Below are 15,000 nucleotides of genomic sequence, written 5' to 3'. Positions count from 1 at the left end.
GTGTGTTGTAGCTCACAATACCATCTTGTGGCAGAACAACGCTATGACTGCAATTAAGAAAGTGCACCTGAAACTCTAATCCCTGCTATAAACTCAGCAGTTTCGAGTTCCCTCGTCTTTGATTTTACTTGTGTGTGTGTGTGTGTGTGTGTGTGTGTGTGTGTGTGAGAGAGAGAGAGAGATTCACTGTGCTTAATAAAGCCATTCCACCTAAGAAAGTGTGCAAGAACATTTGCAAGATCAAACAATAATACCCTCATGTATATGTGCATGCTCACACACACACGCACGCACACGCACACACACACACACACACACACACACACACACACATCCAGAATGCAATGACCAGTGATGTCTTTTTCCATCTTCCTGGAGCTGGTCTCATTTGACAGATGAATATATATGTTGATGCTTTAAGCTTTAATGCTCATCTGCTATCTTGCATTAGACCTCAGTTCTCTTCAGTAATTACTAGACCATCAACACTATCACTGATGATTATATGGACCATGTTGTAAATGCAGGACTCAGTTGGGTTACTGGCATCTATCACTCTGCCCTTTCACGCAGTCTTCACTAACCCTAGTCACACTGCCCAGTTCAAAGTTGTGTCCACAACTGCCTTAGTTTCCCTGAGGTTTATGAGGTACAAGGAAAAGCTGACATCCATTGCCTGCTATAACTACGTCTGCAGCGCAACGTAATGTACTTTAATAGAGGATTACCCAGTTTTCTGATCCTAACAATATTATTGTCCCATTTAACGTATAGCAAGATCTGGATGCCAACCACTATATTATAGAACTTCTAAAGCCAACAGATTATTTTTAGTTTGCACTAGTTCATTGTCTGAATGCACATAGTAAAGCTATTAAGCTGATTGTTTGATCATGTGGTTTTAGTCTTTACTTTTGTCTTTGGCATCAGTACAGTAATAAATATCTCTCAAAGATATTTGCAAATAACGGTGACAGATGGATGCTTAAAGAAAGGATATTACATCACAGGAATCAGACTACCCAAGTCTTATTGCAATGACTTCTAAATCCACTGGATTTCTGGTGTGTCAACAGCAGATCTGCTAATCAAATAACTGTGTATGCAGGGTAGGTGAGAGGGGACTCGTGTGTGTGTGGGGGGGAGATGCTTTAAGCATGAAATGACTGATATGCCACACAGCACCTGTTTGGCTCTAAGATCCACTATAAATCATTTAAAGGTGCACAAAACCAGACATGCAGGGATGGTTCAAGCACTTGTAAATAAAAGTATACATCAAACTGCATGTGGTGTGTGTGTGTGTTGGGGAGCAGAGTGCTGAGTCTGCAGTGAGGCCTGACTGATGTACTGCTTTCCACGCAAGAAAATGACAGATGGTATCCAGAAACAGAGAAGCAGTTCAAAAAAATTGCATACAAACACACAATCTCCTTTACAAGATCTACTCCCCTTTTTGCAGGATGTCTGGACCACGTAACAGCAAATAACAAATGTATTCTTTCAGGATTTCACTGTCTTTGACAGCTGAACCCCGAGGAACATGGCATGACAGCACAAAAACCGTTAACACAAACCAGCCCTGACTGGACGACGACGTGATACAAACACCAGCCAAATGTTATCAAGTGCTGTCGTTACACTGCATGTGACACTTATTATGCAAAAACAGAACTAAGGAACCATTACGTTTTTAGAAAGCGAGAAAAGGAAGGTGTGTGGACGCTGGAAGTAGACAAAGATAGAAGTGCGTCCCTCCCTGTATCTCTCTGTCCTCCCGTACAAAAGAACCCCACGTGCAGGCGAACCTCTGTGCCGTACATTGATTGGCTCTAGGGGTGAGTCACTCAAAATGTCCCGCAGTGCTACACTTCACCCTGAGTATCAGTCATCCAGAAACGTTTACCACACGTGGCACGTGCAAGCTCTTCTGAAACATAGCCGAGCTCCGGAGGAAGGACTCACAGCCCAGGTGAGGGTTTGGGAAGGTGAGCGTGTGACCAGCCAATGCCGGGACACTGAACACTCCCCAAAGGGCACAAACATTAGCACCATATTCCCTTCACATCCCAAACACGGCGTATGCACATTCTGCACTAACGCACTGTGCTTGCATTATCGATGAAGCAATGTCTTTAAGATGTTCTGCATTCTCTCATTTATTCTCTTTCTCTCTCTCTCTTCTCTTTTGTCACTCTCTGTTTCTCTCTCCATCTCTCTCCTCTCTTAATGTCTGTCTCTCTCTGAGATTTTAAACATTTGCATTTTATCTTAGACATGCACAAAATTACTTTTGCTTAGAGCTATTATGTAAGTAGCTAGCTTAGAACTGTACCTTAGTTACAGAACTCTTAGAACTGTACCTCAGTTACAGAACTCTTAGAACTGTACTTCAGTTACAGAACTCTTAGAACTGTACCTCAATTACAGAACTCTTAGAGCTGTACTTCAGTTACAGAACTCTCAGAACTGTACCTCAGTTACAGAACTCTTAGAACTACTTCAGTTACAGAACTCTTAGAACTGTACCTCAGTTACAGAACTCTTAGAACTGTACTTCAGTTACAGAACTCTTAGAACTGTACCTCAGTTACAGAACTCTCAGAACTGTACCTCAGTTACAGAATGCTTAGAACTGTACTTCAGTTACAGAACTCTTAGAATTGTACCTCAGTTACAGAACTCTTAGAACTGTACTTCAGTTACAGAACTCTTAGAACTGTACCTCAGTTACAGAACTCTCAGAACTGTACCTCAGTTACAGAACTCTTAGAACTGTACTTCAGTTACAGAACTCTTAGAACTGTACCTCAGTTACAGAACTCTCAGAACTGTACCTCAGTTACAGAACTCTTAGAACTGTACTTCAGTTACAGAACTCTTAGAATTGTACCTCAGTTACAGAACTCTTAGAATTGTACCTCAGTTACAGAACTCTTAGAACTGTACCTCAGTTACAGAACTCTTAGAACTGTACCTTAGTTACAGAACTCTTAGCTTACCTCTTACAGAACTATGCTATGTGAATAGCTCTCTTGCTATATGCCTTTTTAATATCACCTCCCAATGTTTGGTAAATTGCTATGACTAACTGATAGTGAGCATAATAATATAGTGAAATAAAAAATTATAATGCAAATTTCTGCAATTACATGACACTGTGTGTGTGTTGTGTGTGTGGACGTGCACGTCATGCCACTCTCCAGCTCTGCACATCAGAACTCTAATTCTCATCACTCATGTTCAACATTTGGAGATCACATCCCCTGTCTCATCGAATCAGCTGCCTCCATTGTGCTTTCTGGCCTTCTGATGCTCACCAGTTATCAGTATCAGCTCAGTGTACTAAAGCCACACCTCTTTACATTGCGAAGTATTGACATGGTTTGCTCCAAGAGTACAAAGCGGGTTTTCTCATGTTTTCTCAACTTCTTTCAGGTTTATAACCCCGTTTCACCCCATTCTGACCCTCTTCTACCTCGTCTACTGACTTTGTAATTGCCCCTTTGTACTTTTGATTACTTTTTGACTACTGCCTGTTTTCTGACTGCATGTTTGGATCACAGTGTGTTCAGGAAAGACACTTCCCATCTTATCTGCAAGCATCTGCCAGTTTCTCGCACGTTACAGCACGTGTTTCTGCTGGTTGTGTGTGTGTGTGTGTGTGTGTGTGTGTGCGCCTGTGTATGTATGTATGCTGGTTGTTTGTTTGCATGTGTGTGTGTGTGTGTGTGTGTGTGTGCGCGCCTGTGTATGTATGTACGCTGGTTGTTTGTTTGCATGTGTGTGTGTGTGTGTGTGCACTTGATTGGGAGATACTGCGTGAGAAGTCAACCATTCTAATAGTGGAGAGAAGTATGAGTGCTGGAGGTAGATGCCTGATGACGGTAGATGCTGTCTGAACAGCTGTGGTCTTTACCACAATAACCTCTGTTCCTCCGTGTAGTTCACACATCAGAGGATGCCGAGAGAATGATGGGAGCTGTGAAGTTCTTACCTGTGCTATTACCTATGTTGCGCAAGTACAGTAACAACAGTAAGAGCAATAGTATTCAATTTAGTATAACTGTACTACTCTGTTCACAGCTGTAGCTCTGTTGTATTTAGTATAACTCTATATAGTTCAAGCTACAGTATTATTTTGTGAATACCTGAACTACTCTGTATATTTCTGACAGTTAGTGTAGAATGTAGCCTACTGTACTGTGTTACACTATATAGTTGTGACTGCAATATGATTGTAGTAATAGCAGCATGTAATATGGCATGTAATTTACCTGTGCTACTTTGTATAGTTCAGACTGCATTACAGCTGTAGTTCTAACAGTGGTATGAGATGTGTTTTACCTGTAGTTCAGACTGTATTACAGCTGTAGTTCTAACAACGATAAGGGATGTGGTTTACCTGTAGTTCAGACTGTACTACAGCTGTAGTTCTAACAGCGGTATGGGATGTGGTTTACCTGTAGCTCGGACTGTACTACAGCTGTAGTTCTAACAGCGGTATGGGATGTGGTTTACCTGTAGCTCGGACTGTACTACAGCTGTAGTTCTAACAGCGGTATGGGATGTGGTTTAGCTGTAGTTCGGACTGTACTACAGCTGTAGTTCTAACAGCGGTATGGGATGTGGTTTACCTGTAGTTCGGACTGTACTACAGGTCTAGTTCTAGCAGCGGTATGCGATGTGGTTTAGCTGTAGTTCGGACTGTACTACAGCTGTAGTTCTAACAGCGGTATGGGATGTGGTTTACCTGTAGCTCAGACTGTACTACAGCTGTAGTTCTAACAGCGGTATGGGATGTGGTTTACCTGTAGCTCAGACTGTACTACAGCTGTAGTTCTAACAGCGGTATGGGATGTGGTTTAGCTGTAGCTCAGACTGTACTACAGCTGTAGTTCTAACAGCGGTATGGGATGTGGTTTACCTGTAGCTCAGACTGTACTACAGCTGTAGTTCTAACAGCGGTATGGGATGTGGTTTACCTGTAGCTCAGACTGTACTACAGCTGTAGTTCTAACAGCGGTATGGGATGTGGTTTACCTGTAGCTCAGACTGTACTACAGCTGTAGTTCTAACAGCGGTATGGGATGTGGTTTAGCTGTAGCTCAGACTGTACTACAGCTGTAGTTCTAACAGCGGTATGGGATGTGGTTTAGCTGTAGCTCAGACTGTACTACAGCTGTAGTTCTAACAGCGGTATGGGATGTGGTTTAGCTGTAGCTCAGACTGTACTACAGCTGTAGTTCTAACAGCGGTATGGGATGTGGTTTAGCTGTAGCTCAGACTGTACTACAGCTGTAGTTCTAACAGCGGTATGGGATGTGGTTTACCTGTAGCTCAGACTGTACTACAGCTGTAGTTCTAACAGCGGTATGGGATGTGGTTTACCTGTAGCTCAGACTGTACTACAGCTGTAGTTCTAACAGCGGTATGGGATGTGGTTTACCTGTAGCTCAGACTGTACTACAGCTGTAGTTCTAACAGCGGTATGGGATGTGGTTTAGCTGTAGCTCAGACTGTACTACAGCTGTAGTTCTAACAGCGGTATGGGATGTGGTTTACCTGTAGCTCAGACTGTACTACAGCTGTAGTTCTAACAGCGGTATGGGATGTGGTTTAGCTGTAGCTCAGACTGTACTACAGCTGTAGTTCTAACAGCGGTATGGGATGTGCTTTACCTGTAGCTCAGACTGTACTACAGCTGTAGTTCTAACAGCGGTATGGGATGTGCTTTACCTGTAGCTCAGACTGTACTACAGCTGTAGTTCTAACAGCGGTATGGGATGTGGTTTACCTGTAGCTCAGACTGTACTACAGCTGTAGTTCTAACAGCGGTATGGGATGTGGTTTAGCTGTAGCTCAGACTGTACTACAGCTGTAGTTCTAACAGCGGTATGGGATGTGGTTTACCTGTAGCTCAGACTGTACTACAGCTGTAGTTCTAACAGCGGTATGGGATGTGGTTTACCTGTAGCTCAGACTGTACTACAGCTGTAGTTCTAACAGCGGTATGGGATGTGGTTTAGCTGTAGCTCAGACTGTACTACAGCTGTAGTTCTAACAGCGGTATGGGATGTGGTTTAGCTGTAGCTCAGACTGTACTACAGCTGTAGTTCTAACAGCGGTATGGGATGTGGTTTACCTGTAGCTCAGACTGTACTACAGCTGTAGTTCTAACAGCGGTATGGGATGTGGTTTACCTGTAGCTCAGACTGTACTACAGCTGTAGTTCTAACAGCGGTATGGGATGTGGTTTACCTGTAGCTCAGACTGTACTACAGCTGTAGTTCTAACAGCGGTATGGGATGTGGTTTACCTGTAGCTCAGACTGTACTACAGCTGTAGTTCTAACAGCGGTATGGGATGTGGTTTAGCTGTAGCTCAGACTGTACTACAGCTGTAGTTCTAACAGCGGTATGGGATGTGGTTTACCTGTAGCTCAGACTGTACTACAGCTGTAGTTCTAACAGCGGTATGGGATGTGGTTTAGCTGTAGCTCAGACTGTACTACAGCTGTAGTTCTAACAGCGGTATGGGATGTGGTTTAGCTGTAGCTCAGACTGTACTACAGCTGTAGTTCTAACAGCGGTATGGGATGTGGTTTACCTGTAGCTCAGACTGTATTACAGCTGTAGTTCTAACAGCGGTATGGGATGTGGTTTAGCTGTAGCTCAGACTGTACTACAGCTGTAGTTCTAACAGCGGTATGGGATGTGGTTTAGCTGTAGCTCAGACTGTACTACAGCTGTAGTTCTAACAGCGGTATGGGATGTGGTTTACCTGTAGCTCAGACTGTACTACAGCTGTAGTTCTAACAGCGGTATGGGATGTGGTTTAGCTGTAGCTCAGACTGTACTACAGCTGTAGTTCTAACAGCGGTATGGGATGTGGTTTAGCTGTAGCTCAGACTGTACTACAGCTGTAGTTCTAACAGCGGTATGGGATGTGGTTTACCTGTAGCTCAGACTGTACTACAGCTGTAGTTCTAACAGCGGTATGGGATGTGGTTTACCTGTAGCTCAGACTGTATTACAGCTGTAGTTCTAACAGCGGTATGGGATGTGGTTTAGCTGTAGCTCAGACTGTACTACAGCTGTAGTTCTAACAGCGGTATGGGATGTGGTTTAGCTGTAGCTCAGACTGTACTACAGCTGTAGTTCTAACAGCGGTATGGGATGTGGTTTAGCTGTAGCTCAGACTGTACTACAGCTGTAGTTCTAACAGCGGTATGGGATGTGGTTTAGCTGTAGCTCAGACTGTACTACAGCTGTAGTTCTAACAGCGGTATGGGATGTGGTTTACCTGTAGCTCAGACTGTACTACAGCTGTAGTTCTAACAGCGGTATGGGATGTGGTTTAGCTGTAGCTCAGACTGTACTACAGCTGTAGTTCTAACAGCGGTATGGTATGTGGTTTACCTGTAGCTCAGACTGTACTACAGCTGTAGTTCTAACAGCGGTATGGGATGTGGTTTACCTGTAGCTCAGACTGTACTACAGCTGTAGTTCTAACAGCGGTATGGGATGTGGTTTACCTGTAGCTCAGACTGTATTACAGCTGTAGTTCTAACAGCGGTATGGGATGTGGTTTAGCTGTAGCTCAGACTGTACTACAGCTGTAGTTCTAACAGCGGTATGGGATGTGGTTTACCTGTAGCTCAGACTGTACTACAGCTGTAGTTCTAACAGCGGTATGGGATGTGGTTTAGCTGTAGCTCAGACTGTACTACAGCTGTAGTTCTAACAGCGGTATGGGATGTGGTTTAGCTGTAGCTCAGACTGTACTACAGCTGTAGTTCTAACAGCGGTATGGGATGTGGTTTAGCTGTAGCTCAGACTGTACTACAGCTGTAGTTCTAACAGCGGTATGGGATGTGGTTTACCTGTAGCTCAGACTATACTACAGCTGTAGTTCTAACAGCGGTATGGGATGTGGTTTAGCTGTAGCTCAGACTGTACTACAGCTGTAGTTCTAACAGCGGTATGGGATGTGGTTTACCTGTAGCTCAGACTGTACTACAGCTGTAGTTCTAACAGCGGTATGGGATGTGGTTTAGCTGTAGCTCAGACTGTACTACAGCTGTAGTTCTAACAGCGGTATGGGATGTGGTTTACCTGTAGCTCAGACTGTATTACAGCTGTAGTTCTAACAGCGGTATGGGATGTGGTTTAGCTGTAGCTCAGACTGTACTACAGCTGTAGTTCTAACAGCGGTATGGGATGTGGTTTAGCTGTAGCTCAGACTGTACTACAGCTGTAGTTCTAACAGCGGTATGGGATGTGGTTTACCTGTAGCTCAGACTGTACTACAGCTGTAGTTCTAACAGCGGTATGGGATGTGGTTTAGCTGTAGCTCAGACTGTACTACAGCTGTAGTTCTAACAGCGGTATGGGATGTGGTTTACCTGTAGCTCAGACTGTACTACAGCTGTAGTTCTAACAGCGGTATGGGATGTGGTTTACCTGTAGCTCAGACTGTACTACAGCTGTAGTTCTAACAGCGGTATGGGATGTGGTTTACCTGTAGCTCAGACTGTACTACAGCTGTAGTTCTAACAGCGGTATGGGATGTGGTTTAGCTGTAGCTCGGACTGTACTACAGCTGTAGTTCTAACAGCGGTATGGGATGTGGTTTACCTGTGCTGCTCTGTATAGTGCGGACTGTGGTGGTGGTGCGGGGTGGTGAGATGGTCTGCCGTGCTACACGCCCACCCTCCTCCTCCTTGTCTTCGTCGTGTGAGCAGCCCTTCTCGATGGCGCGCACATAGCTGTGGCTGCGCATGCGGAAGCTTCCGGAAACAGGCAGGTCCAGGGCTTTCACAGCCTGGGACTCCATCTCACTGAAGACGCTCTCACACACGGCCTCGATCTTCCCGTTCACTTCAACCTCGCTCACCTGCAGGGGGAGACACCGAGTCATAGTTTTACAGCAGTACTTCGCCGTCTAGCTTTGTTTGCTTTAGTTTAAACAAAGTATTAAGTTAACAAAGAGTTAGACATTCTTACTTGAAAGGGAAGACGATTTGGTTTTTATGATAAAACACACATTCGGAAATCAGGGACTGATATTAAATACCACTGGTCTTGTTTTGGTTTCTGAAGCACCTATTTGAATGTCCCCCAATCATGTCTCTTATTAAAGTGAAGAAAATATGACAAAATTAGAATAGACTAACAGGCTTTGATCATAGTAACACCTCAACACTTTTTCACAAATGTTGTAATCCCTACATTAAGGACCAAACTGTACAGTATAACTGTTTACATCTGTTCACTCAACGTTTCTGACGTTATTCATTTTTAGGACGCTCATGTAAGTCCTACTGAGCTGTAAAAAGGTCACTACAATCCTTCAGTTCTTAAGGATGTTTTTACAGTGCATGAGATGAGATCACAGTCTCTGTATGGAGGGCAGACAGTGCAGAGGGGAGGAAAAGAATCCCGGGTGAGAGAAGGCGGGGCCTCATCCAAAAACACGCACTGTGATTGGAGGCTCAGAAGAGCATTTCAGAAAGGCTTCAGGTTTGTGATTGGGCGATTTTGAGAGAGTGTAAGGGTGGGAACCTGTGCTTGGAGATTTGCACATTGCTACTTGCGAGACAGAAGGGTAGTGAGTTTTGGGAAGCAGGAAAACTGACAGTGGGAATTTGGGATTTGGGGATTTTGGATGTTTTGACTGGACACCTAGAGACTCCAGAGATTCCACACAGAAAGGCTCGCTGATCAAACTTATCTGGCTGTAGTTAAATGTGTAAATATTATGCCCACAGGAACATGCAAACACTCCCTCTCTCTCTCTCTCTCTCTCTCTCTCACACACACACACACACACACACGCACTCACACATTCACTCACACACACACACACGCACACACACACACACACACACACACACACAGTAAATACTTCCAGTCAGGAAGTCTTTGCAAACAGGGCAGAAGCACCAGGTGTGAAACTGGTTTCTTTTCTTTTGTTATCCTCACCTGTTAACATTGGTAATTTCATCGCATACCACACACACACACACACACACACACACACCCAGAGGCTGTGTGTTTGCTCAGCCTGAAATGAGGGCCAATTCTCTAAAAGGTTAAACTGCTGTCTATTTGCTGCCAAATGGAAACTCACCTATAATCTCCCAGCATTCTCTCCGGTCTCATTGTCCCTGGCACCCTGTACAGCTGCACAACCCTCACCGCCGCCACATCTCACATGCCCTCGTCTCTGCCATCTCAGAGCTCTACTGATCCGATCAGGGTCACGGCGTCCGAACGCTCAGACCTCCAGAGAGGTCCGCAGAAGCAGATGGGCTGGTCTCGGCAGGTGGAGCGAGGCCAGCGTGTGCTGTCAGCGCTGGCGTCGCGCCTCCGCCCGGCTACGCCTGCTCCTCCGCCTTTTTTTCCTCCCCCCTGCACCCCTTTGAGGGAGAGGAGACACGGAGGAAGGCCCCCCTCGGATGGGCGCCGCGCTCAGACGCTGACCCACTGCGAGCCCCCACCCGTCGGGGGGCGGAGGGGGCGGAGGGCATGGAGGACCAACCTGGCTGATGGTGCTCATGGCACGCATGTAGCTTTCGTTTCGGGAGCGGAATTTGGGCGAAGCCAGAAGGCCTGCTGGGTCCAGGCTGTCCAAACTGCGGTTGATGGACACCTCACTCACCGCTCGCAGGTAGCTGTGGCTCCGAATCTGCAGTTTGGGAGAGTGGGTCTCTGTGCTGATCCTAGAGAAAAGAGACAGAGAGACAGAGAGAGAGAGAGAGAGAGAGAGAGAGAGAGAGAGACAGAGAGAGAGAGGGATGTTCTGAATGTAGAAGTAGCAGCACACGTAGAGAAACACCGTCGACTATCCTGAATGAACGTGAGTTTCAAAGTGATACGCGCGGTACGCCGACTGGCCACATCATTGGCACCGTGGGCAGGTGAATTTCTTGTAGAGATCATTGATCTCATTACCGTGGCACCTGTCACACGGTGGGACGTACGTGAGCCAGGATGCCTTAGGCTCACTGATGCGCGTGGGGAGCAGAGATTAGCCCGACTGGTCCAGTCTCACAGAAGAGCTACTGTAGCACAGATAGCTGGAAAAAGATTAATACTGGCTATGATGGAAAAGTGTCAGAACACACAGTGCATCACAGCTTGCTGCATAGGAGGCCACAGCCACAGACTGGCAAGAGTGCCTAAGCTGACCCCAGTCCATCGCTTAAAGCACCTACAGTGGGTATGTGAGTAGCAGAACTGGACTGAGGAGCAATAAAAGGTGGTGGTCTTGTCTGATGAGTGATATTTTCTTTTACATCCTTTGGACGGCCAGGTGCGGTATGCATCACTTATCTGGGGAAGAGGTGGTACCAGGAGGCAGTGTGACGCTCTGGGTAGTGTTCTGCTAGGAAACCTTGGGTCCTAGCATTCGTGTGGATGTTACTTTGACAAACATCACTCACTTAAACATTGTTGCAGACCAAGTACACCACTTCAAGTGGCAAAGGTTTTCCCTAACGGCAGTGGCCTCTTTCAGCAGGATAATGCACCCTGCCGCACTGCAAAAAATGTTCAGCAATGGTACAAGGAACATGAGAAAGAGTTCAAGGTGTTGACTTGGCCTCCAAATTCACCAGATCTTGATCTGATTGAGCATTTGTGGGATATGCCGGAAAAACAAATCCGATCCATGGATGCCCCACCTTGCAACTTACAGGACCTCACATGACACCTTGCAACTTACAGGATCTCACAGGACATCTCGCAACTTACAGGACCTCACAGGACACCTCACAACTTACAAGACTTAAAAGAGCTTCTGCTGATGTCTTGGCACTAGATGGAGTGTATGCCTCTATGCCTCTGTCTGAGTGAGGCGCGAGGGGACCTACACAATATTAGGCAGGTGGTTTTCAGATGATCTCAGTTCCTGATTCCTGATTTCAGATGGTGTGCGGCGAGGGTGGCTGTGTGTCATATCCAGGTAGCCCTGAGAAACCTGAGGTTAAGCTTCATGCTCAGAGTCTCACATGGCTCCAGGATCGCAGCTGGTACCCGCTCAGCCCGGGTTTGGACTGTGTGTTCCCTGATACAAGCCCTACCCTCAGATCTCAGATACCGTGTGTGTGTGTGTGTGTGTGTGTGTCCATCATGCAGTGACAGAGTGGCACCTCTCTCATTCTTACGCTTGCCTGTTACTGTCCCTTAATCTTGGTTTTGAATGTTTCCAGATCTGGGTGTGTTTGCTGGACTGCATTGCTCTTAGACCACGTAATGCGCTTCAAATGATCCAGTAAGACCATGTCATTAACATAATTTCACAATTACTAATTCATAAAACTTGCAGAATAAGTAAGGCTAATATCAGGTTACATATTAGTATGTAGTAGTATCGGGTTACGTATTCATACCTTTCCTTACAACATGATTCCCATGGAATACAACAACAATGAACACAGTATGTTTGTGAAACAACCATACAAGAATTTGGGGGAGTACATTTGAACGTATTACTGTGCACACACACACACACACACACACACACACACACACACACACAAACACACACACACACACACACACACACACACACACACACACACACACACACACTGACTCTGTCCTTTTATATCTGTAACATCTTAATTATGAATGTGGCTCTTAAAATAGAGTGTAGTTACTGCAGGGAGAAATGATTCAGTGGAGTAAGGAATGAAGAGGGCAGAGAAAAAGGGAGAGAGACAGGGGGAGAGACAGAGGGAGAGACAGGGATAGAGACGGTGGAGAGACAGGGAGAGAGATGGACGGGGAGAGAGACAGGGGGAGAGACAGGGAGAGACACAGGGGAGAGAGAGACAGGGAGAGACACAGGGGGAGAGATAGACAGGGAGAGAGACGGGGAGAGAGAGAGACAGGGAGAGAGACGGGGAGAGATGGACGGGGAGAGAGAGACGGGGAGAGAGACAGGGAGAGAGACAGGGGGAGAGACAGGGGGGAGAGACAGGGAGAGCGATGGACGGGGAGAGAGATGGGGAGAGAGACAGGGAGAGAGACGGGGAGAGAGACAGGGAGGAGAGACAGGGAGAGACAAAGGGGGAGAGAGAGACGGGGAGAGATGGGGAGAGATGGGGAGAGACAGGGAGAGAGATGGGGAGAGATGGGGGAGAGACGGGGAGAGAAGGACGGGGAGAGAGAGACGGGGAGAGAGACAGGGGGAGAGAGAGACGGGGAGAGAAGGACGGGGAGAGAAAGACGAGGAGAGAGACAGGGGGAGAGAGAGACGGGGAGAGAGACGGGGAGAGACAGGGAGAGAGACGGGGAGAGAGACGGGGAGAGAAGGACGGGGAGAGAGAGATGGGGAGAGAGACAGGGGGAGAGATGGACGGGGAGAGAGACGGGGGAGAGAGAGACAGGGAGAGACACAGGGGGAGAGAGAGACAGGGAGAGACACAGGGGGAGAGACACAGGGGGAGAGACAGGGAGACAGGGAGAGAGACAGGGGAGAGAGACGGGGAGAAAGATGGGAGAGAGACAGGGCAAGGGAGATGGAGACAGACAGGAGGAGAGAGACATGGGGGAGATGGGAACAGATACAGGAGAGAGACAGGGCGAGAGAGACAAGGGGGAGACAGACAAGACAGAGAGAGAGACTGGAGGAGAGAGAGACACAGTGAGACAGACAAGAGGAGAGAGAGACAGGAGGAGAGAGATGAAATGTGACGAGACCAGACTGAACCTAATTCTGCTCTGGGAGAGACTGGACCAGCATGGGCTCACTAATGTAGATTCACAGCAACTCTGTTACGAGGCGTTATGGACGAGTAAGGTTACAGTTATTAAGGTTACAGCGAGTATGGTTACAGTTAGTAGCGTAATAGTATGGTTACAGTTAGCATGGTTAAGTTAGTAAGGTTACAGTTAGTACGGTTACAGTTAGGAGCGTATTTCACAGACCAGTTAGAATAGTTCCACTGGCTTCCAGTGGGAGTTCAGATATTACTGCGTTCCTCTCACATACTGTGCGATTCATGCCAGCATCCATATTAAAGAAAAGGAACGCTCTCTGTTAGAAAAACAGATTACTCCTACTTATCTGCTCACTTAAGCTTAAAACGGAGGCAGGTGCGGTCAGGTAGGGGAGGTGAGTCAAGGTCAGCTGGAGCGCTAATAAAAGCGGTCGCCCCCAGGTGGTACACGCTGCAGATCAGTAATGAGGCAGCACTGCACATTATATAAATCCACAAGCACTCATAATCATAAGCAAAAAGATGTCCTTTCCACGTGGAATGTGTGTGTGTGTGTGTGTGAGGAGATACCTAGCTTCCCTCTACATGTCCTTACCTTGCTTCAAAAATAAACCAAAAAAACCAGAAGTAACCTGATAAGACCTAGCAGACGCTGAACATGAGATTCCATGAACATGTTCCTATACGTTACTATACTATAGGTGGTACTATAGTATGGTACTATAACAATTCAAAACAAACCATAAAAGCATAAATCATTCCTCTGATATAACCATGTAGCTTTGAATATTTAATAAGGGGTGTGAGCAAAAGGATTTCACTGTAGCGCTCTGAATGTGTCAGAACACGAAGGAATTTCATAAGAAATGATACGTCTCTTAAGAATGCTGGGATACGTATACGTGCGTGTGGGGGGCGAGGCGCACAGTGACAGGATTACTGCACGATTAGAGGAAACTACAGGAACCAAAAAGAGTAGAGGGGTCACCCTGTCCCAGAGCAGACAGGAACCTGGCGCAGGGTAAAGCACATCTGTAGTGCAGAGACGCAGGCTTTGGCTCATCCACCACGATCGGCAGGACGCTGAGAATGGTCCCTGAGAAGTCCACTCAGCGGCTCGGGAGGGACGTCTCTGGCACGCACCGATGACGCCCCCCCACAGTTCTCGGAATTGGTCCCGCCCAGTTAAGGGCGGGGCTGGAGCAATATCTGTGTGCTTTTCACTATGAAGGGGCACGTGGTCATTTTCTGAAAGGCTGAGTCTACAA

The 15,000-nt window shown here is 46.6% G+C and overlaps 1 protein-coding gene across 9 annotated transcripts in view; it reads right to left on the bottom strand.

The window, feature by feature from the left end:
* Window positions 1-15,000, bottom strand: part of dlgap1b (discs, large (Drosophila) homolog-associated protein 1b) — an 80,914-nt gene that overhangs the window by 22,117 nt on the left and 43,797 nt on the right. For 8 of the 9 annotated variants that reach the window (XM_081695774.1, XM_081695781.1, XM_081695773.1 and 5 more), the window contains 2 exons: window positions 10,546-10,726; window positions 8,640-8,898 (listed from right to left, as the gene is read on the bottom strand). In XM_081695774.1, the coding sequence (XP_081551900.1) occupies window positions 8,640-8,898; window positions 10,546-10,726 (440 nt within the window). The remainder of the gene's footprint in view (window positions 1-8,639; window positions 8,899-10,545; window positions 10,727-15,000) is intronic. The other variant, XM_081695777.1, reaches the window with a different exon arrangement.

Source organism: Electrophorus electricus, chromosome 14 (genome assembly GCF_041902795.1).
Source record: "Electrophorus electricus isolate QZ-2024a chromosome 14, ASM4190279v1, whole genome shotgun sequence".
In the NCBI taxonomy this organism is placed as follows: domain Eukaryota; kingdom Metazoa; phylum Chordata; class Actinopteri; order Gymnotiformes; family Gymnotidae; genus Electrophorus; species Electrophorus electricus.
This window is presented reverse-complemented; position numbering and strand designations above follow the sequence as displayed.